General features: G+C 43.7%; 1 protein-coding gene across 2 annotated transcripts in view; it reads left to right on the top strand.

Moving 5' to 3' along the window:
• The window catches only part of LOC142572326 (uncharacterized), an 85,238-nt gene extending 65,950 nt beyond the window's left edge, over positions 1 to 19,288 (top strand). Inside the window, exons 23-33 of one of the 2 annotated variants that reach the window (XM_075681343.1) lie at positions 87 to 128; positions 413 to 451; positions 1,701 to 1,844; positions 2,722 to 2,943; positions 5,631 to 5,744; positions 8,026 to 8,076; positions 9,832 to 9,870; positions 9,957 to 10,001; positions 15,794 to 15,844; positions 17,338 to 17,469; positions 18,978 to 19,288. In XM_075681343.1, the coding sequence (XP_075537458.1) occupies positions 87 to 128; positions 413 to 451; positions 1,701 to 1,844; positions 2,722 to 2,943; positions 5,631 to 5,744; positions 8,026 to 8,076; positions 9,832 to 9,870; positions 9,957 to 10,001; positions 15,794 to 15,844; positions 17,338 to 17,469; positions 18,978 to 19,141 (1,043 nt within the window). In that variant the 3' untranslated portion in view covers positions 19,142 to 19,288. The remainder of the gene's footprint in view (positions 1 to 86; positions 129 to 412; positions 452 to 1,700; positions 1,845 to 2,721; positions 2,944 to 5,630; positions 5,745 to 8,025; positions 8,077 to 9,831; positions 9,871 to 9,956; positions 10,002 to 15,793; positions 15,845 to 17,337; positions 17,470 to 18,977) is intronic. The other variant, XM_075681344.1, reaches the window with a different exon arrangement.
• The last annotated feature ends 2,244 nt before the right edge of the window (positions 19,289 to 21,532 follow it).

Genomic DNA, 21,532 nt, shown 5'->3' with positions numbered 1-21,532 from the left:
GTCGAGCTCTCATTAACGACGGCAAGTAGGAGAATAAGTCACTGAAGATGCATTGCGCATAAACTGCATTTCACGTTACATTTCAGAAGAGACTGCATTCAGCACAAACCTAAGTGTTGTCATCAAAGGTACGTTCCTGATTCCTGTTCGTTAATACTTCGTTTTTCAGTCAACGCTTCTGTTAGGTTCAGTAAAGTTTGCCCAACATAACTGAACGGCGCAAACATGCAAGTGGTGCGACCCGGCGAAGTCTCTGTACTGCACTGTTGGAAGTACTTGAGGCATCACTTAAGCATGCGGCTCGCACCGGGGCAAGTCTACAATCGGTGCGACGGCGCTGCGATGAAGCGTACTAATAATTTATAACCATTCGCTCTGTCTAACAAATTGATTCACGTGTCTCTTCCAACAGTTAATGCAACGCCTACTGAGACCGCGCTAGCCGAACCAGGTAAGTCGTCAAGCCCACGAAAGTACCGTGAATTGCCTAAACATTCTCGGTCTGTGCAGAAATGTTGATAAACTTAGATCTTATATATAATATTTGGGGTTTTACGTGCCAAAACCACTTTCTTATTATGAGGCACGCCGTAGTGGAGGACTCCGGAAATTTTGACCACCTGGGGTTCTTTAACGTGCACCTAAATCTAAGCACACGGGTGTTTTCGCATTTCGCCCCCATCGAAATTCGGCCGCCATGGCCGGGATTCTCGTTCTGCAATTCTCGTTTGTTTCTTGCATTTTCGTAAGTCGTACTTGCCACTTCACATTCACAGAGCTTATGAATTGATGTTCCCCGATTCCTTTTAATCTGTTGTTGTGTCTGACAAGGCGTTAATTGTTAATTGACGAGAGTGGTTTTTTTTTTCCTTTTTACTTATTCTTGCTTTTTTATCTCTCAACTTTGCCTTTCCGGTCATTTTGCGTTACCTGAGGTATTCCTCACCAGTCTCCCATCTTGTGTATCGGTCTCACGTCATCAAATAAGCATTAACAATAAAAGTAACTTTATGAATATTTCCTTATGGAGCTTCATACTTAAATCACTAGAGGAACTTTGGGCGCTGCAATCGTTCGACCATTATGAGACGCGTACATATTTCGACGATTAGACAAGCTTTGTTAAGAAATCAGATTTCGACGTCTTTGGCTGCTCTTTGAAGCTCATTTGTGTCGGGTGCTGAACGGAAAACATTCTCTGGAACGGTGAATTGTTTTATGCCCGCAGATAATTCATTTGGCAACGCGATTTCCACAAAATTGATAAATCCTTACACTTTAGCGTATACATGTCGCGAAATCTAGATGGAATTTGGACTGCCGCTCACCATCGGTAAATTGCTTTTGATATTCCGAAAAATTTCTTATTTCCGTAAAAGTCGGAACACTTCCTAATGGTTGTAATTAGAGGCGAAATGGCACTAAATAATAATTACCCTATAACAAAGTTGCGATGTCAAGTTAACTTCAAGGGCATTCGTGTAAAACGTTATCAGGGCATTCGATGTCAGAAGGACTTCTTTTAGACAAATCACTGCACTGACCCCTCACTCCCACGCTTGTATAAAGGCCATCTGGCACAGGACGCAGACATCATATAGTGCCAGAATTAGCTTAATGGGTATGAAACCTTACGTAGTCCCTAAATTGTTCTCATGGGCATGCAACTCGTGTTACATAAGTCCATGAAATCCTCGCAGAGCCCGGCAGCCTAACGGACTCGTGCCTGACGTACACAGTCAAGGCACTGTACAACGTGAGCCGCGGCTCAGACCCTGTGGCGGACACGTACGACCTGCAGCTCTTCCTCGACAAGAAGTGTCCCTGCCAGCAACTCAAGAGCCGTACGTTTCTGTCTCTCTCGTTTTACTGCTGCTCTTTCATTATTTCTACTAAGTTCACGTTTTTCTAGCTTAGCTACCTACTTTACGGCGTATTAGTGACTGCTGGGGCCATGTTAGCTAAAAGAATGTTGGCCTCTTGTAAGCGTAGGCTAGTTTTCCTCTTCCTAAGAAAGATTAACACATGGTATAATCGCAGTGGCTTGAATTGTCATGAAAACCGGGCTTAGTACTTTTGCACTGTAATGACAGCACGTGCTAATCTACACGTTACGAAAATAAACAGCGCAGCTTCTATGCAAACCATAGGCAAATACCATTTATTTTTCAGTCCGCTGCCGTGTTAAAGGATTGCGCACTAAGCAAGCATTCGACATAGCTGTGACTTCTTGGTCTCAGAGCATTTACCTCTTTTCTTTTCACTGAAACATGCTAGACGCCCAGATATATTACGTGGTGTGCCTGCGACCTTCGTTTTATTAGATGTGATTATGCTATGCATGTTGCTTTCTTTGTCACTGATGGGTTCGTGAATGTACTGCGTCTTCGCGCATGACGACAACAGAGGATGATGGGTTTCGCTTCATCTTCAGCGATTCAACGGAAGCGGCGAAAAAATATCCGATGCACGAATCGGGGAAGAGGAAAAGATAAAGCAACGATTCACGACCCCGTTGAGGAAATGGCGATGCCCTTGTGAACTAGCACTGTCTGATCTTAAAGCCATCCCTCTGCCGTATTCTACTCCATCAGCCATTTTTACGTTGAACCGTCATTTGCGAGTGGCTTACAGTGATCTGTGGGTGTAACTTCTTTGTAGCATTTGCCTTCTTTCTTTTTCGAGCGTCATGCGGTACCGTTCACACCTGCTCCTCCGCAGAGTTGCCCGGCTACGCGCTGCTCGTTGTCGACAAGCAGTCGAAGCTCTCTGACGGGGTGCTGCAGCTTGGCTCGGGCGCCAAGTTGTACCCGCTTGAATACGGCATGCACACGCTTCCCTCTTGCCCGGTCGAAGGCGACACCAAAGATTCTAGGATCGATCCTGGCCCGGAAACCGAACTGCCATTGCCAGAACTCGAGATACCAGTGGAGGACGGTGGAGGTGAGTTGTACATTAATGGTATAATAAATTTCTCGATAGAAAAAGGAGAAAAAAGTAAAAGTAAGCCTGCGCGTTTCTCACGTACGCAGACAGCGAAAGCTTAAGGGGTTCTCACTGTGCTTACGTTGTGCGCTTTCCAGAACCCGCGCAGCAGGCGTTGTGCGCAATCTCAGCGGCGTCCAGGAATACGTGCATTAAGCAGGTTGCACTACGCAATGTAATAGCTTATACAGGCAGTCTCAGTGCTTTCATAGCCTCTCAGTGGTTTCTCACCGTATATGTCGTAAATCATTTGCTTTGAATAAAGGACACGTGTAGCGCACATCCCTTAAGAATGCATAGTAAGAAGGGGGACGGGGTATGGGTGGGAATGAAGGTTAATAAGGCGTAAAGCTGACTTACAAGCACACCACTCTGTCACATTGAGCCTTGTTCATTGTGCACTACATTAGTGGGAGCGAGGACATACTGCCGCGCCGTCTACATCCAGTGCCCGAGGGACATGTAAAGTTGGATCACGTGTGGAGCGTCTTCCTTGTGAAGCACATACAAGGACAAGAACACGTACTATGTTTTTCTACGTATGGGCACGCAATTTTCATAGAGTGTAACGAATACTTTTACCCGAGGAGGTACTTTGTTTTGATTTGACTATTTTATTATGCTGTTTGAGAAAATTCTTCGTTCTTGCGCGCCCTCAGACTTTGCTGTGTATAGCGACTGCGCGGCAACTGCACACTCTGTGGAAATAAACGACGCGCTAGTTTTTTTCCGGAACCATCAGTTGTTAAAAAAAATGAAGGTTTGCTTTTAAAGCAATGCTCAAAATTAGGAAACGTGGTCCTTAACAGTGATACATTCGAGTACGGGAAAGAAGTCGCGCAACTGTCAGATGCAGAATACTGCGCCGTATTGCAACTTATCGGGTGCACCGTTACCGTTTAGTGGACTTCAACGGGACAGAGAATCCTTCCAATGATGATTAAGAGCTCTTTGTTGGTATAGTTTATCGCTGACCACGTGAGTACCTCTGTGCTACTCTGTCGTTCCCTCAAATCATGGTATTTGCCCGTCTAGTGTTACATGACGTTTCCTACCTGCATTTTACCTCTGTGGTGTAACCATCTAGCGTCTTCCTTATTTGAAGCCCCAACATAGTTTCTCAGAAATTATTTCGAGAAACATTAGTCATGTCTACATGTGCAAAATTATGTTAGCCTTCTGGATGAGTGCCTCGTTCATTTCTTGCGTATAGGCAACGGACGGCGGCGGACAATCGTGCATTGTTGATGTCTCTCAGCACTGAGTGACAAAGAGAATGAGACTCAGCGTAGTTTTCAGCTTTTGATATAATGAAGATCAAGAAAAAAAATAGAATATGATGAAACTGTGGTGGGGGCGCGTAGTGATCATATTCGTGCCTAATACCGTATAAATGGCCTAATATTATGTGGCGTTTGTGCCACGCCATTCTAAGCATTCCTCATCGATTTTGCGTTTTAAAAAAGAAGGTACGCCAAAGAATATTCCTTTTTCACGATGGCAAACACCATCGGGAGCATGTGTAGCCCACGCGTTGTCAACGCAGATATATCGCAAAAACTAAATGCGAGAACCCGCCACTACGGTTCGCTAACATAACACGTCCATGACGGTGAATAAAAACTAAGGTCGTAGTGCCTTTCTTCATCAAGATATGCCGACACCCATCAAAACAAGAGCGTGCACTGGGACCGGCTGGGATAGCTCCATGATGAGCGCCTTGATGCTATCGAATGTAGCATTACGAGGCTGAAAAGACAACACTTTGATTGCTAGTGCGATGTACAGCGATTGTCGACGACGAGAGGTAAACGTTCCTGGAGTTAAAAAAAAAATATTGAGACAAGCCTCCTAAGACGCGCGAAAACGCGGCTTACTGCAAGCCATGCGAGTGCTACTGAGTTGAAGTGTTTTCACGTGATACAACGTTGGACGCAAAAACGACAGCAGCGTTAACGCTTCCAGTGACGGCGCTCGCGCTTAATACCGGTGTGAACATATATGAAATTCATATTGATTTTTCGCTGAAGCCGCTGCGGCATTTTTTTTTAAAGAAAACACGTGGGACGTTTTACTGAGGACATGTCTAAGGTCGGTAAGAATTGTTTAAGAACCGTTTATTGTTCAACTGCTATGACATTCCACTTTAATAATATGCTTGTATTTACATTTATTTTTAATATGCACTTTCCTCGTCTCTTTAAACATGAGTATTACCATGGTTGATTGTGCTACTATTATACCTTGCACATGAACAACATAAGAGCAGAGTGACTGCCGTGCGTCATTCTTTTCGGGCGTGTTACTCCTGCTATAGTGGCTTCGCCGCAGTGTGACCTTAACAAAGGTGAAGCAGCTTGCCGTTGCAGGAGCAAAAACAAAAACTGTAAAAAGATTCATTGTTGCTTATTTTAGGAGAAAGAAACCAAATGCCCCGCTTTGAGGCGCTCTCGTTCGACGCAGAGTTCCTTTATAGCCGCATGGGGACACATGCTCTGCTTTACGGAAACGTTCGTTTAAGGCTATATAACTAGCGGCGTTTGTTGAAAGACCGATCCGTGCCATAAATATTTTATTACAATAGAGACAAAGTGCAGAAAATGAATTGGTGGAAGCGGGTGTTCATATTATACTTTCAATAACAGATACATCTGACGAGGGCCCATGCCCAGAAAATTCCCCGGCCACTTGTCCAGTCTGCATCGACGCCTCCGAAGAGCCGGCGGCTACTGCTACACAGTACTGCAAGTCAGAATATGGTCAGTATGAGTGCGAACTCAGTCGGCATCAGCGTTCTTTTTAATGCGTTAGCGTTATGAGTATCAAAGTGGGAAAAAATATGTATGTATGTGAAGTATGGGAAGCGTGTCGCGTGGTAGAGGTAGAGAGGGGATAGGAGGGCTTAGATGAGCTTGCGTGCGTATATATATAGACGACTTTGCAATGTGGTGAACGCGGTGATCGTGGATCCAGGACCTCAAAGAGGTGCGACGCAATACTAACGCATTTCTCGCGCGTTTAGCGCTAGACCAGAAGTGGATCCTTCTTATTTTTTGTTGTTGTCCGCAAGGGGGAAAATGACAATCATTTCTTCATGTGTACACACATTTAAATAAATAACTTTGTTGCTCCGACAGTTATAAACTCAGTATTTAGACTTCAGCTCTCAGTATACCTTCAGCTCAAGACAGAGAGAGATAGAGAGAAACAAATGAAAAAAGAATACATGGTAGCCATAAGGCTACCATGTCTAAGGGCAACGGTGTCTCTTGCGGCGTCTACTCTGCACCTCTGCTCTTTCACACCATGTTACGACGAATATGAGTAAAGAGTTATCCGCACTCCTTTTCCTTAAAAATACAATGTTTGTCGACTGTTTGATTAGCTATTTCCACTCACGGTAATTACCCCTCAGACTCACAGTGACATTTGTGCATTGAAACACGTCGTCGTAGATGTCGTCTCTGTCGAGAACTGTGAAATTAAAGTCAGTCAGTGGGTATACTGATGCTTTTGAAGCATTGCGTCGACGCTTCGTGATACTGCCATAGTCAATTTTTGTTTCTTTTGCTTTATTCTTCCTGGTCTATATTATTATTATTATTATTATTATTATTATTATTATTATTATTATTATTATTATTATTATTATTATTATTATTATTATTATTATTATTATTATTATTCCTGTCTATCTGGTCATTGCTTTGCAAGTTTGGACACGCTGCATCGGTTCAGTTTTAATGGCGGAGCACCTAACCCGCTTCTCTACAGTATGCGCGCAGCGCTTCGTTTTCGGTGTCCTGAAGGCGAGCCCGGAGTGGTAAACAGATTTGGATGAGTTCTTTTTTTTTTTTTTTTTTTTGACGACACAAGGATTACATTAAGTAATGGGTTACGGCACGTTTTCTTCGTCTTTCGCGCTGGGCTGGTAGAAATGAGCCTCAGCGAAACTGTTTCGGAGAAGACGATAAGAAGCCGACTTGGTGCTCGCTTAGTCCTTCGGCACGAAGGCTTCCGTCGTAGCGACTGCATAAAGCTATGTGACATTTAAGTGCTCACTGTAGACGACAGAATATCTCTGTGACTGCGCACTTTCCAAGTAAGAATGAATCGGGGCTCGTGTTCTGTGTTGTTGAATGCGGCAAGTATACGGCGGCCATCGTTGCGCGCATTGCAGTAAAATAACTGAACCAGTGTAGCAGGTCCATGACTGCTTTCTGGTGTTCTTTTTTTTTTTTCGAGGGATTCTATCGTTGCATAACTGCAGAGTGGATTATGAGCGACGCCGTGGTGGAAAGCTCCGGATTAGCTTTGACCACCTGGAGTTCTTTAACGTGCACCTAAATCTAAGCACGCGAGAGTTTTTTGCATATCGACCCCATCAAAATACGGCAGCCGCGGCCGGGTATCGAACCGGCGACCTCATGCTCAACTTCGCAACGCCGTAACCACTGAGCCACTGCGACGGGTATAGGCCCAAGATTGAACAGAAGTAGCTGGAGAGACGGTGGGCGCGTATGGAAAACACCGATAATACAGAGCAGCGGAGAAATTTTTTTAGGTAACAGGACTGCCGATAATTTCATATTTTTATTCACCTTCGAATAGCTAACGTTAATAGAGGAACTTAAGTTGTGCGTTCTCAAAATACATGCTCTACACTTCGTGTCGATTGAACCAACATTAAATGAGAAAGCTTTTTTCAGTTTAGTTAGACCAGCCGCGCAACACTATTGCGCATGCCATCGAAAAAAAAAAGAATTTTGTATAGTTTATTTTCAAGAGGCTTTCATATTATATGTAGCCCACATTTTTAAAAAATATATCAAGCGCTTTTTTATTCTATTTTTTAAACGATAAGCAAGCTGAGAATGTGGTAACTCTAGATGCACAAGGGCTGTTGAATGTGAAAAAAAAATGATGCAAGGAAATGCTGGCAACAAAGTTTGCCAAGATATTTCGAAAGGTTAAACGCACGTTCGAGCGAGAGGTGTTTCGAATTGCGCGCTTGATCCTGTCTCCCGCTCCCTCCGACAGCTGCCGTCGTGAGCATTCCGGATGACGCCTTCTTGGCCAGCAGCCAGTCTGGTGAGTAAGGCTTTCCCCGAGCTTGACTGGGGCCAAATAAGAGTGCGCTGACTTCAACACGCAACAGATGATGAAGAGGTGTTCTCACTTCGGCGGAACACAATTTAATGGTGATTGCAATATCACGTCGCTCGTAGCGGCAGCCTTTCTAGTCTCAGTTATGTTGAAATACGTCTACTAAATGTAAAAGGCGAAACAAATCACGGATAAATTTACAAGTTGAAAAGGTGTGCGCCCATGTACAAGTCTTACTCCCACACTTATTTAGGACGTGTATAGAGGTATCGTGAAAGAGCATATGCCTCTTGCACTCCCTTGGCTTGCGAATGTTAGATTGTTAACAATGACAAGTTCTGCCCTTCTGAGTTTTCCTCGTTTACCTTAAGCGGACTATCTACTGTGCAATGTTATGTGAAACTATGAACGCAGCGCCGTCTTTCAAGCGAGCTGTGCCCATCGTTTCTACCTTCCCTCGACTGAATGTGAAATCTGCGAACAAGCTACAATCTTAAAGCATCAAAGAGAATCGAAGTGGCTATGGTATTAGCGCAAGCGCGTCATTTTGCATGCGTGTCGCATGACAAAAATTCTTAAGCAATGATGGTCCGATAATTCTCTCATTTGGCGTTACTTCACTTACACGGTCCTTACCGCATGTTGGAATACTGCGTTTTGTTTTTCGTTCTTTGCTTTCGTGTAACTCATTGAACAAGAAATATTGACACCCGGATTACTCCGTACCGCAGTCAGGTTGCAGAAAACGTTACTCTGTTTTGTAATAGTGGCCAGCGACAGTGAGAGTCCTTCTACTGAGGGATCAGATTAAATGTAGGACAACTACGGCTCATGTGGCCTAATAATTATCATAAGGCTCAAGGCGCTGTTGTGCATAATATCCGGTATGTCCATGAGGTTATATTACTAGCAGTTTGTATCTGCTGCCTGTTTTATGATACGGTTAATTAATTTTATTATCACTGTGGGATAACATCCCAGATAAAAACAAGTAAGCGTAAACAGCAGAACCAAAACACAGTTACAACTTTTGGGCGGCCAGAGATAGAGTGCAAGCAATACTTTAGTTTGACATGCAAACGTTGCATTTGACTAAAAAAATATGTTGTGCCCAACTAAATATGTTGGATTCTTTTATCTCCGCATCAACTTATGCAAATAACCTGTAATGAGCCAGATATCAAGGATATGCAAACTTTAATTTCCCATTCATCTCTTAATTCAACCCCCCCCCCTTTTTTTTTGGTTACCTATGTGAAAGCCTATTTGTACTTTCGCACTTTTTTCTTTTGTGTTCTCGATTTGTGTCATTTTTCTTGCTAACTTGTCTATAGGGTTGAATTAGAGGTAGATCTTTGTTCTTATTGTTGTATAGCCTCTTGACTTTTCAAACTTATTGTTGTAATGCCCCTCCTGCTTGGGCCAATGAATTGGCCTGCAGTATGATTAAGTAAATAAATAAATAAATAAATAAATTAATAAATAAACAAATGAAATAAATAAATAAATTCAGCCTTTATGCGCCAATCGATGTGATATGACAGTCCGACTTCTCGAAAAACTTGAAGGATCATGAGATATCAAACACATTTCTGATGAAAGTATCAGAAGCGGGTCTACAAAGCCACTACTGAAACACCCGGAAATGCACATAATTCAGGGAGAATTTTTTTTTTCAAATCTATCTAAAAGCTTCTATGACTAAACCAGCTTTGTTTACGTCACATCTTCTACTCACAGCAATACAACCTTGGTGGGCGCCCAAGCTCAGCCTTTCAAGTAAGTTTTGCATCAACTCTTGCTTACATTGCACCAAAAGTGTCATAAAAACAAATAACTTGAACACTCTTTTTTTTCTATTACAGCCGTTTCTAACGGATCCAGCACTCAGGTTATCGTGAACGTGAAACGTAAGTTTTGCTCTTCTTCTCTTTCTATGTTTTCCAGGAGCTAGAGAGAGGAAGCAAAAGGAAAAAGACAATGCAGGAGGTAGGTTAACCAGAAACGCGTCTGGTTGGCTACCCTACACTGGGAGAGAGAAAAATAACATATGAAAGCGAGAAACACAGACGAAGTATTGACGTGGAGAATGCGTGCGTGGACATCGCCATGGAGTAAAAGACGCTCGCACAGGATCAGTAGCCCTCAACGAGCACAAAAATGCCTTCGCTTCTTTCTGGGCGTACGTACAGATGAATTGAAGTCATAGCCCTGAAATGACAAGGACATGAAAGACAACAGGACGTGCGCTAACTATCAACTGAATTTTATTCGTACGGTGTGGGCGGTATCCCGGTAGCCTCTGCACGGTCAGTGGACGATCGTATAAGTCATCACAATGCATTGTACATTAATTGAGCTCGTATATCAACTCGAGGACAGGGGCACAAAAGTGGTCGATGTTCTCTTCGCGGCCACAGTCGTCACGTGTAGCACTGTCAGCCATTCCAATGAGTGCTGTGTAAGTTATAGTACTTGATCAAGCAAAGGTACTTTAGCGCTCTGGAATACCTACAGTGTGTTTATTCTAAGACAGCAACCATAAGAATAAGTCTAGTAGAAACGTGCCTTATTTTTTTCGTGTGGTCTTATCTAAAGCTAAAGTTCTTGAAGTACTGTGAATAAAAATAAAGCCGCCCAGTGATCAAGGCATCTGTAGCGCCAAAGCCTGTTTTGCCTCTCACAAACCGTGTTATAGATAGCTTTGAAAATGTAACAAAAGCGAAAGCAACTAAAAAAAATTGTTGCAACGTTTCTGTTGTTAGTTATGCTTTCAGCTCATTCAAGTGCACTAAGGAACGCATGGCCTTCCCAAACGGCCGCGGCCAGCGGGCGCGCCATTACGTTCGTAAATGTGTCCGTCATCCGTTGCTGTCCTAACAGCTCGTCGATACTACGAGTTGAATAGAAAGTGCAGCCTTCTTTTCGTCTAATCTCATCCATGCTCCTGTCGTTCATTCGTTACTGCGCCAAGAAGCTCGCGGAGATTATGAACTTATGAATGCATACGACGCTTTTGATGGTCATTCTTTATTTTTTTAGCAAAAGTTCGCGTCTCCTTTGCGAATGCCCTCGCTACAGTGCCCGATACACTGCGCCTAGAAAATAATTCTCAGCCGCGTGTGATCGACCGGACAATCGGTTTTTGTATCAGAAGAAAGAATCCTCGGATACTGGTCCAGGCAGTACTCGGCACAGATCGCGTTGAACGCGCTGTTGCGCTCCTCGAGGGACATGTTGGGCTGAGTGACAGACCTTGAGAATTGTCGTGCACTACATCCCACAAGTGCAGATCTATCTATCTATCTATCTATCTATCTATCTATCTATCTATCTATCTATCTATCTATCTATCTATCTATCTATCTATCTATCTATCTATCTATCTATCTATCTATTGTTTAATTTACCTCGTGCCTCCTTATATCACCTTTAATTCACTTATCGCCCCTTCGCCAGCACAAGGGTAACCAACAGGCACAGGGTAATAGTACCAAACTGGGCAAGTTGCTACAGCTTTATATTTAAAGACGGGCTCAAAACGAGGGGCAAGGCCGGGATGGAAGGCAGGACACATGCACCAGCGACAACTGGGCAAAGGCGGGTGTCCAGGTGGCACATGCGCACCATCATTGTAGCTTGCTTATGTGTCCTTGGTCTTTCCAGTTAAACGCTTGGTTGTAGACGGCGCATTCTTTCGGTCCTGTCTCCCTTCTTTATTATTATTATTATTATTATTATTATTATTATTATTATTATTATTATTATTATTATTATTATTATTATTATTATTATTATTATTATTATTATTATTATTATTATTATTATTATTATTATATGGAAACATACAAGCACACGAAACAGGGAGGGAGCAGGCTGACAACTGCCACCTAGAGGGGTACAACGCCTGCTTACTCTTTCAGGAGGAGAGAATGAGATAGAGGGGAAGAAGATAGGAAACAAAGAAATGGGAAAAAAAATTGGAAATAAACAAATGACAGAGACACGGACAAAATAAAGAAGAAACACGGAGAAAATGCCTATAAACGAGAGGCCAAATCAGTTTTCTGTATGAAAGTTAGCAAGGCTCTATGGGCCTCCTGGTCGCCATCTTCGACTTGGGCCTCGTTTAAAGCACTTCTTTAAATATGCACTGACTAACCTCGCTATCGTTCCCTCTCTTCCTCTCCTGCTCCTTTCGCACCCCCTCAGCATTCAGGTGCTCGAGAACCTCGATGGCTTTTGCCGAGCTAGGAAAAAGAAAAAAAACACGCTTGAGTCAGGGCCATGCAGTACTTACCGCTGCCCTGAATTAGGAGCAATAAGGTCGCAAAATAGTAGTGGCAGTTATCTGGGCTAACTACGACGTTTCGAAGAATTTGTGTTGAGACGACGTTTAATTACCGCGAGGTGTGAGCCTCAACTGAGAAACGGAAATGCCTCGGGCGACGTCTTCATGAGACACCAGTGGACACTGTGCACTGATAAGCCACGGTCCCATACAGGTATCTCAGAACGAGTGTCGGCGAGTAGGGGAGGGTGCAATCTATGCAGAGGTAGCGCGGGAGGAAGCGATAAGCGCTCTCTACGGTGGTTATAAAGGTGCAAACAAACACGAGCACGAAGGATAGGGGCAGAATGGGTCCGGCGAGTGAGTATCGTGCTAACTTCGCTTCTCCGCTGACCACCAGGACGGCACTGCTCTCTAAGACCATGACAGACTCCACACGGCAATTTTTTTTTTCAGTTGCGTAGCACATCTCTTTCATGCTCGCTCACTGTCCCAACTGCAGGCACAAATAAAAATGGCTCCAATCCAATCCCACGGAGACTCATTTGCTGCAGTGCTTGTTATTGTGTTTCACGTGTTTCATCCCGCACTGATCATCGATACAAAGTTGCTGTCCCATCAAGCCGCATAAATGTCTGCTCAACCTCTTTCGTACTAAGAGCTGCGAACGACTGGGACCACCTTCCTGCCGCTATCGTTGCCATCCCTGATGCCACTAAATTCACAGAAGCTCCGCTCCTCTCTGCAATGCCTTCGGGCCCTGAGAGTATGAAAATTTATAATTAATTAATCAAATAATTATTTTACGGCGCGAGTTTGCTGCGCAACGCAACAACGATAGTCGCAAGTAGTCGAATTAATTGTGCGCGATACAATTTGAGCAGACATAATGTTTCGCACGAAAATAGTAACGTTGCTCGAGTACCTAAAATGAAAAGCTAACGAAACAACGTGTGAAGAACAGTCGGTGAGAAAAGCCATGGGGTCACTTCAGATTGACATTGAAAAGGCAGATTATCCGGACAACTAGATGCACAGGCTGGATGCACCATCTCCCAGCTACCTTATAGTGCTTGCGGGTGGACAAAATAATTTATAACTTAATGGGACACGCGCTACAACTAAGAAATGTCGAAGCCTATAGGCTTGCGAACCGTAAGTCGCACAAGGTGTCCCACTTCGGCAATTCACGACAGGTACACCTTCGGTCACAACCATAGTGATCATCATCGCGTCAGCTCTACAGAGGGACACTCCCGATTAACGTCAAAAATAAAAGCTATAGGTAACCAGCAACGATCGAAGTACGCTGCACTCCCACTGCAATTAAGAAATGTGTATGTGGCCGCTGTAGCATTATAGTCTTCAGCCGTGGTGGGGCTGGTTGCGGGCTCTGCAACGTTCTGTAGCGTACGCATACGCTTAACAAATTAACGGTTTTCCCCAAATCATCACAGCCATGTGTTCCTAACGGCCTTGTAAACGCGCTCACAGAAGTTTCTCATGCATGGATCTATAGCTTTGGATACATCGGACCATTCTGTCTATGTCCCAATTGAGTACAGCTCAGCCAAGTCGTGTTCCGAGTGACGAGAGAGAGAGAGAGAGAGAGTTTTGTTAAAGCATAGCTGTGAGGTAGACGTGGATTAATGCTTTCTAGCCAGTTACTCCTCCTTGAGGTAAGGAGAAGGAGAATCAAAGAGAAAGGAATAACTATCGCGATGACGTTATGGCAGGAAGCACCGGAGAATTGGCGAGCCGGTGTCTACCGGCGTTTACGCTGTCTAACGTCATGGGCAGCCTTGGCTCCTTTGCGCCTTCGGTATTGGTGCCCATTTACCGTAGTACTGATGACATTTCATCTTACGTCGATGCACACTCCTGTCGCACGGTAGCCCGGAAATGTAACCCTCCCCCCCCCCCCCCCCCAGAAATCGGGAAACCAAATTCTCCTTGTTGCCATGAGCTTCGAAAAGTCGACAGCACTTCAAGCAGCTTTTATCTGATGTGCAAGGCCGAGACGTGAGGGCTCGCTACTCCGAGTGCAACGAGACAGCACTTCTGAGGTCAGATAGCTCGACGCCTGGCCTGACTCACTGCGAAGCGCTTTGCTTGCTCAGCCTTTGAAGGGTTCATTGTGGCACACTGCGGTGTCTCAGTCAAAGCGGCAGCTGTGCACAAGCAACTCTTTTATGGTGACTCCTCCGCTGCTTGCTTGTATCGCGTCACCTCTTCAACGGTCACAGCACGCGCCAATTATGAGTTTAAAGACACCAATGCTGAGCATAGGTTGGCAAATTCACTTACGAGTCGGCTCACTCACACTAGACCGACCTGTGAGCGTGAGTCTGAGTGATCTCTAAGTAAAAAATATATATATTTTGTAACACAGCCTGCGTAAGTTTAATTTATTTTGCCGCGCTATGATGCCGAATGCTCTTTGGCATTAAACACTGGATGATAATTTTCAAGTTTTGTGGAATTAATTAAAACTAGCCTGTGGCAGATAGCATAATTCGTGTTCTTGAGCTGGTTTATTCAAAGAGATGTACATTACAAGCATGAGAAATTGAAACAATTATTCAACTAATTAGCGAAAATTCACTAGATAACTTTTAATTACTTTACGGCAGATATTGCAATTTACAAGCTGCAGCCGGTTAGTTTGCGACACCCATGACACCAGTTACGAGATATTACTTACCAAAATGTGGCACGAAATACACGGGCGTTCCAGTTACTTTTCGGCTTCAATTCACAAAAGAGCGTTTTGCTAAAAAGTTAGTGGAACAGTGCATTCTTGTGGTGAGTTTGATGCGCAAATCTCGAAGCTGGTCTCATTCTGGAAATTCATTCCAAGTGCATATGCCTTGTAAATTCGTCGGCTGTAATTGGTAAATTGCAATATGTGCTGTGAAGTAATGGATTAATTATTGGTTTATATAATTAGTTGAATACATGTTCTTATTTCTCGTGCAGGTAATCTCCGCGTCCGTGAATAATCCAGTTCAAGGATTAGAATTGCGTTATCTGCAATTTCTAAAAATTCCGGAAATCTTAAAAGTGATCATCCCGTAAATACCACCAACAATTCAATAGGTGCCTGAAAACGTTTATGTATGCATAAGTAAGCAGTCATTGAACATCTCCAGATGTGCTCGAGCTGCCCGTAAAGAAAGCGCATTTCTTATCAATTTTAAGAATTAATTCTACCGTGGATTATGTTAGATTGTCTTAAGTTTGTACAGTGTATTCTTAATATTTATGCATGCCGCTTACAGATATATTGACACCTGCCTCGTGTCTGCTTTCCTCGCGTCACCATTTTCCTGGAAGTCGTCAAAAAAAAAAGAATAAATTTAACTTTTTGCTTCTGAATTCATCGAAGTTTCTTTTTCTGTCTTCTTGCAGCCAAGGCGAGGTACCAATTTCCACAGATGGACCGCACCTTTGGTCACGCAGGTAAGAGATTTCTTTACGTCAAGTTTCTAATTCTTTGAACCCGCTCTCAAAAGTTCGAGCCCTGCGCTCTGTCTTGCGAAAGCCGTACATCGTCGTAGAATTTGCGACCCTCAGCAGCCAATTACGAACCGATTTCATGAAAGCATTCGAACGTGTAAGAATAATTAATGGTTGTCGGGCGTCTTCTCGATAGTGTCGTTGTTCGTCTTGTTTGGAGGACAGACACGTTTCGCACTGTCCAAACCCGAGCCCTTCCTATAGGCTCAAAGAGCTTTGGGAATGCGTTTATTTATTTATTTATTTATTTATTTATTTATTTATTTATTTATTTATGTGATTCCTTGTTTGTTTGTTTGTTCGTTTGTTTACTTGTTCAAGTAGCTGTAATGAGTAGCACAGCTACTAATTAGAGCGCTTCCAAACAAATCCACTTACGTACATGTTATTTCTAACATTAAAATATAGGTCATACATTATCACATTAATAACACTGGTACACGCATGTTGCATAAACGCATAGTCTCTTATTCAATAGCTTATGTGCTATAGTTTATCCGAGGTTTCTTTACCACTGTATATATATATATATATATATATATATATATATATATATATATATATATATATATATATATATATATATATATATATATATATATATGGGTGATGATATATAGGATATATATATTTTCTTACCGTTTCCTCACACTAAGTAGCAGTAACTCCGGTGCGAATGTTATGAGGCGAAAAGTACATCTGTCTTAAAAGCCTGAAAAGCACAAGCTATCAGAGACCCTCTAAGAGATCTACTGATCCTGCAACGTTTTTGCGTACAGTATTTATGGGCTCTGTCCAACTTGGGTTTTTCTCAAATGTAACACCGAGAAAATAATCACTTGGGACATGTTCAAGCTGTTAGCCCCAAAAATAAAGTTTCACGCCATAACTTTTTCTTTACTTCTGGAGTAAAAAACGTTAACATTGTTAATATTTAGCGTTTAAATTAAGCTAATTTAGGTAACGCCCACTTGCCAATGTCGTCGTGATAGGGTGCAAACCGCGACTTCTTGTAGTCAGCTGAATGAGTGATGCCGGCAGAGAGAGGGAGAGAGAGAGAATCAACTTTTATACTGAGCCCTTAGTAACGGTTGGTGCGCGCTGGCACCAGATGGGGTGGAACCTTCTTCTCAGGTCCCATATGCGTCCAGCAGTTCCTGGCCCCTAGCCGCCAGCGCGAGCTGGGTCGATAGGTCGGGGCTGGACAACAAGGTCTCCCATCGCTCGGGGGCGGGGGGGAGTGGGGGGGGGGCAGGGATGGTTGGGGGTTCTTGAGCTTGCCAGCAGTGAATGCATGTGGATGTGAGTGTGGAAGCAGGGTGAAATCCCGTGAATGCGAGCCTCTGCGAGTGTGAGTGTCAGTGAGTGCGTGAATGGGAATGAATCACCGAAGAACGGGCGTCGCCTAACTTTGCTGCGGCGCATGCTCGTTGCAGACCACAACCGCAAGTGTCGCTCGGGCAAGCTGCACGTGAAGCAGCAGATAATGTCTGGACACGAGGGAGAAGCCACGGACGCCGTCAAGTTCACCATCATGAGTTCTTGCAAGTGTGGCTTCCTGGAACAGCGTACGTATAGCGAACCCCTCCCACCGTCCTTTCTTTTTTAAAATGTTATTAGCTCTATTTAAAGATGTACGTTGTTGTCTGTAAATAACGTAGGCTACTTTCTCTGACATCATAAGTAATCTCGGAACAATGAAATCCATGAAAGCAATGGTTAAAGAAAGTTCACCGGCCTCAGTTCTAAAGTTCACGTATGTTGTTGTTGTCTTTTCAATATTTATAGATGGGATAATAGCGGTGTTTCTGTGTGCTTCTCTTGCTTGGCACCCATTCCTTTACTCTAGTAGTACACTGGTTATTTTCCTTGCCCATTGTGTGACCTCCCATTCATTGTATCATGCCAGGCACATTGCGCGGCAGGTTCCTCTCTATAGTTTCGTTTTGGTCCTTTCCAATGAAAAAAAAAAGATTAAGTGTCCTCTGGCTGGATTCAAACCACGTTCGCCCAGTGCCATATCTTATGCTCGGCCCATCGAGCCACAGACGTGTGTATAATTTTCTAATGCCAACTATAGTGCTTTGAGATTATTCATGCGTGCGCAGCCTTGGGCGTGGCGACAATTCACTCAGAAAGACAAAGGCAGATGAGCGCGTGCCAGTTTTCAATAGGCCACGGGCGCAGGAATGGAACGTGCGAGTAATTTTTAATCTTGCTGCGGTCTTTCACGTGAGTTAATCAACAAGTTGCATGTAACTAGCACGTGTCAGTTTTCTACATCCTTCCCCTGTGGCAGCTAACGCTTTGAAACGCTGTAATATATTTTGCCGCTTTCAAGATCGGCCCATGGTCGCAACAGAAGAGGTCGTAGCATTTTTTCATCGGAGTACAATAAATCAGTGGTTGTGCCATCGTCATCGCCGTCAAGCCATTGTCGTCGTCGAGCCGTCGCCTTGGCATGGCCTTCACGGACACACACAACTGCCCCCCTTACACGGACATGTTGAGCCATCGGGTGAAACTTTGGGGAACCTCGAATCATGCCAGATAGCCAACTACCTGCAAAATGTTTCACGTAACATTGGTTCCCACATTGCGTGGAATCTGCATAGTCTTTATTTGTCCTGATCTCAACGGGTAAACAAGCTACACACATTTGCTCTTTGCTTCATACTGACTTTTTATTTATTTATTTATTTATTTCAGATACCCTCATGGCCCACAGGGCATTATTGAGGGGAGTGGTACACATATTTCAATAAATTTGTACAAAAGGAGACAACGCATATATATAGAACATATATATACCGGAACAAATACATAATTCACAACCCGGAACATGAAGCGAGTTCAAAATTATACAATTTCCAAGGAACGTTCTTCGCGTCTCGAGGCTATATGCTTTTCGCGCGCTTATTGGCTTCCTCTAAAGCTTATTACTTAACCTTCGAGTTTCAGTCCTTGACAGCACTTAAGCATATGGGTGCTTTTTAGCATATGAGCACTTTTTAGCATGTGAGCACTTCTTTATATGTGGTTCAATCGCGAGTGTCCTGTCGTCTTCTGTGTGCAGCAACTCAATTCGCCGTGCTGGCCAGCAACAAGGTGCCAAATAGCGATGAGCCACTCCATCTGAGCGAAGACGTAACGCTCATCGGCCTGCCACTGGGCAAGACCGAGCTGCCCAAATGCGTGCGGGCCAAGCCTGCCAAGAAGTCCCGCTGGAAGTTCTGGTGATCGCGAGCAGCGCAGATTATGCCACAAAGCTCTGTGCATTTTCTCCGGGCACATTGAGCGGGCGCCATTTCAAGGAGGGCATTATGCTTCAGTGCTGCGCCCATAACAATAAAGTGCCTTATTTGAATGAAGGTGCGGGGTGTTGCGTCTGTCTCTACGGGTATGCATGAGTGTAGCTTCGTTGCGTTCTCACGGTGATACTTGTTTGTCAGGATACGGAATTGAATAGAAAATTGTGACTGTAGCGGTGGTCGACTGTGGCGATCACTGCAATCGGAAGCAAACGTTTCACTTAAACGGACTTGTACTCGCTATACTGAAGTACGATTCGCACAATACATTAGCGAAGTCTGAATGCACTCCGCGCAGAAATAAAGCAGCTACGAAATTCATGAAATTGTCAGGCTGCCCTGTTTCAGTCAAGTTACGGTACCTTTGTGCGACCCGTGGAAGAGCGAAGCGCAAGTTGTTGAAGAAATGTGTAGGTCCGTCAACGAAAATGACGGTTATTCGAATGAATTGCGTGCTTCGGAAACATACTAAACTGCTAAAAAAAGGACAATGTGCGATGTTCTGCGCGAGCGTGTCGATGTTCACTCCCACATCCATAGCATTGGCTATTAAATGCCCTTGCTGGTAAGCCTCGGGCACGTAGACCTTTTGAAACCCTCGACTTGAAGCAGGACAACATTCTCCTGACTCAGCGGAAGAATTTGTCGATGTCTATTCATCTCGCCGATCGATGGAGGCTATCAATATCAGTCAGTAGCAGTCTTATTTTTACTTCTTTCTTCCTTCTTCTTCTTCTTCTACTACTACTACTACTACTACTACTACTACTACTACTATTATTATTATTACTACTACTTCTTCTACTTCTTCATCTGTGAACGCTTTTTTTTTTCACATTTCGAGAGCTAGAGTCAACGATGAGCTGCCTACGATTGCGTTGAGCTGTGGACCTGATTATAAATCAGGTTCTCGCCTACCTGCCAATGCAAAGTGTGGGTTTGGGCTAGTTGATAACTCATTGTAACAAATTAAGAGCGCAAGCAAAAGATAATCTGGAAAAAACAAAGTAGTTGAAAGTCAGCCCTGGCCCTGTCATTTTCTTTGTCCTCTGCTCGCACTGTTAATTTACTGCCAAAACAGCGAAGACAACAGTTGCTTGTCATCCTTGCCCAGTTAATCTTTCGTCATCCTTTTGTCGTCTGGGCTTGAGTTGCTTGTTTATTACTAGCTTTTTATCTGTTCTTTTTTCTTATCTTCTGGTCCTCTTCATGTCAATACTAATATCCTATCTGAAGTAGCATATATAACAAGGCCGACATCTTACATTAGACTCGCTCTCACCTTATCTTCAACAATGTGTGAAGCAGAGGTGATATCAAAAAGCTTCGTAAGGAAATATCAATTCACTGCGCGCATCACTAAAAGTGGGCCTTCTTTTGGCGGAACACGGGAGTATTCAAGTGATTAAAGGCTAAGAAAAGTGACATTGCGAAAAATACTTTGTAACCAGTGTCCTAGTCACTTAATTGGAGAGACTATAAGTTCGCGGCTGCAACATTTAAAGTAACAGTTCAAAATGCGAAAGAAGCTTTCATTCTAAGCACTTGGACTTTCTTTCAAAGGCCACCAGTAGAAAAGCCCTCTTTCGATTCCTACGAATTGACTTAATTCCTGGAAGATATTGCTCAAGGTGTGGAAAGTCGCTTTAAGTCAATTTTTCCCTATCCTGCTACGCCGCCTACTCATGGTGAAGAAGCAAAGTGGTGAAGTGGACTAGTTGGCACATTGTAAAACGGATAAAAATAAGCCAGCGGAAACACACGAGAGACCAGATGAAGAAAACTACGGGACATTCTGTAACTTCCAATTTACAAAAAAAAAAAATCACTGCCATTGCACTCGGTGAAAGTGGATGACCAGCGAAGCTGTTTAGCGCACGATGCATATAAGTGACCCAGAACACTGAACACAGGTACGAACATATTCATTGTCCTAATCTGTGGTCATCGTGGCGATATAGGTACGCGCACACATTCGCGTATTGCTTCTGTTATTAAATGTGTCCGTCGCGTAAGACAATGAATGGCTCATACCCCATTAAGCAATGGCTCGTACCCCCGTAAACGCGGTCTCCCCGTTACGACGACAGAAAAATGAAATTCTACGCTGCACTGATGAGCGGCAACGGAGCCAGCTGTGGAAGACGATTACGCTCGAGCGTTTGCTGATGATGATTTTTACACAAAGAAGCCAGCTGTGGAGGAAGAAGAAGAAGACGACGACGAACGCGCGAGCAATAGCTCTAGCGCATTTGTGCGGTTGGCGCCGAGAATTTTTAACAGTCCTTTTTGAAAAAGTTGCACAAAACCTTTTTCAAGA

The sequence above is a fragment of the Dermacentor variabilis genome, chromosome 2, assembly GCF_050947875.1.
Source record: "Dermacentor variabilis isolate Ectoservices chromosome 2, ASM5094787v1, whole genome shotgun sequence".
NCBI classification, from domain to species: domain Eukaryota; kingdom Metazoa; phylum Arthropoda; class Arachnida; order Ixodida; family Ixodidae; genus Dermacentor; species Dermacentor variabilis.
The sequence above is the reverse complement of the archived record's forward strand: the minus strand, read 5'-3'. Positions and strand labels throughout refer to the sequence as shown.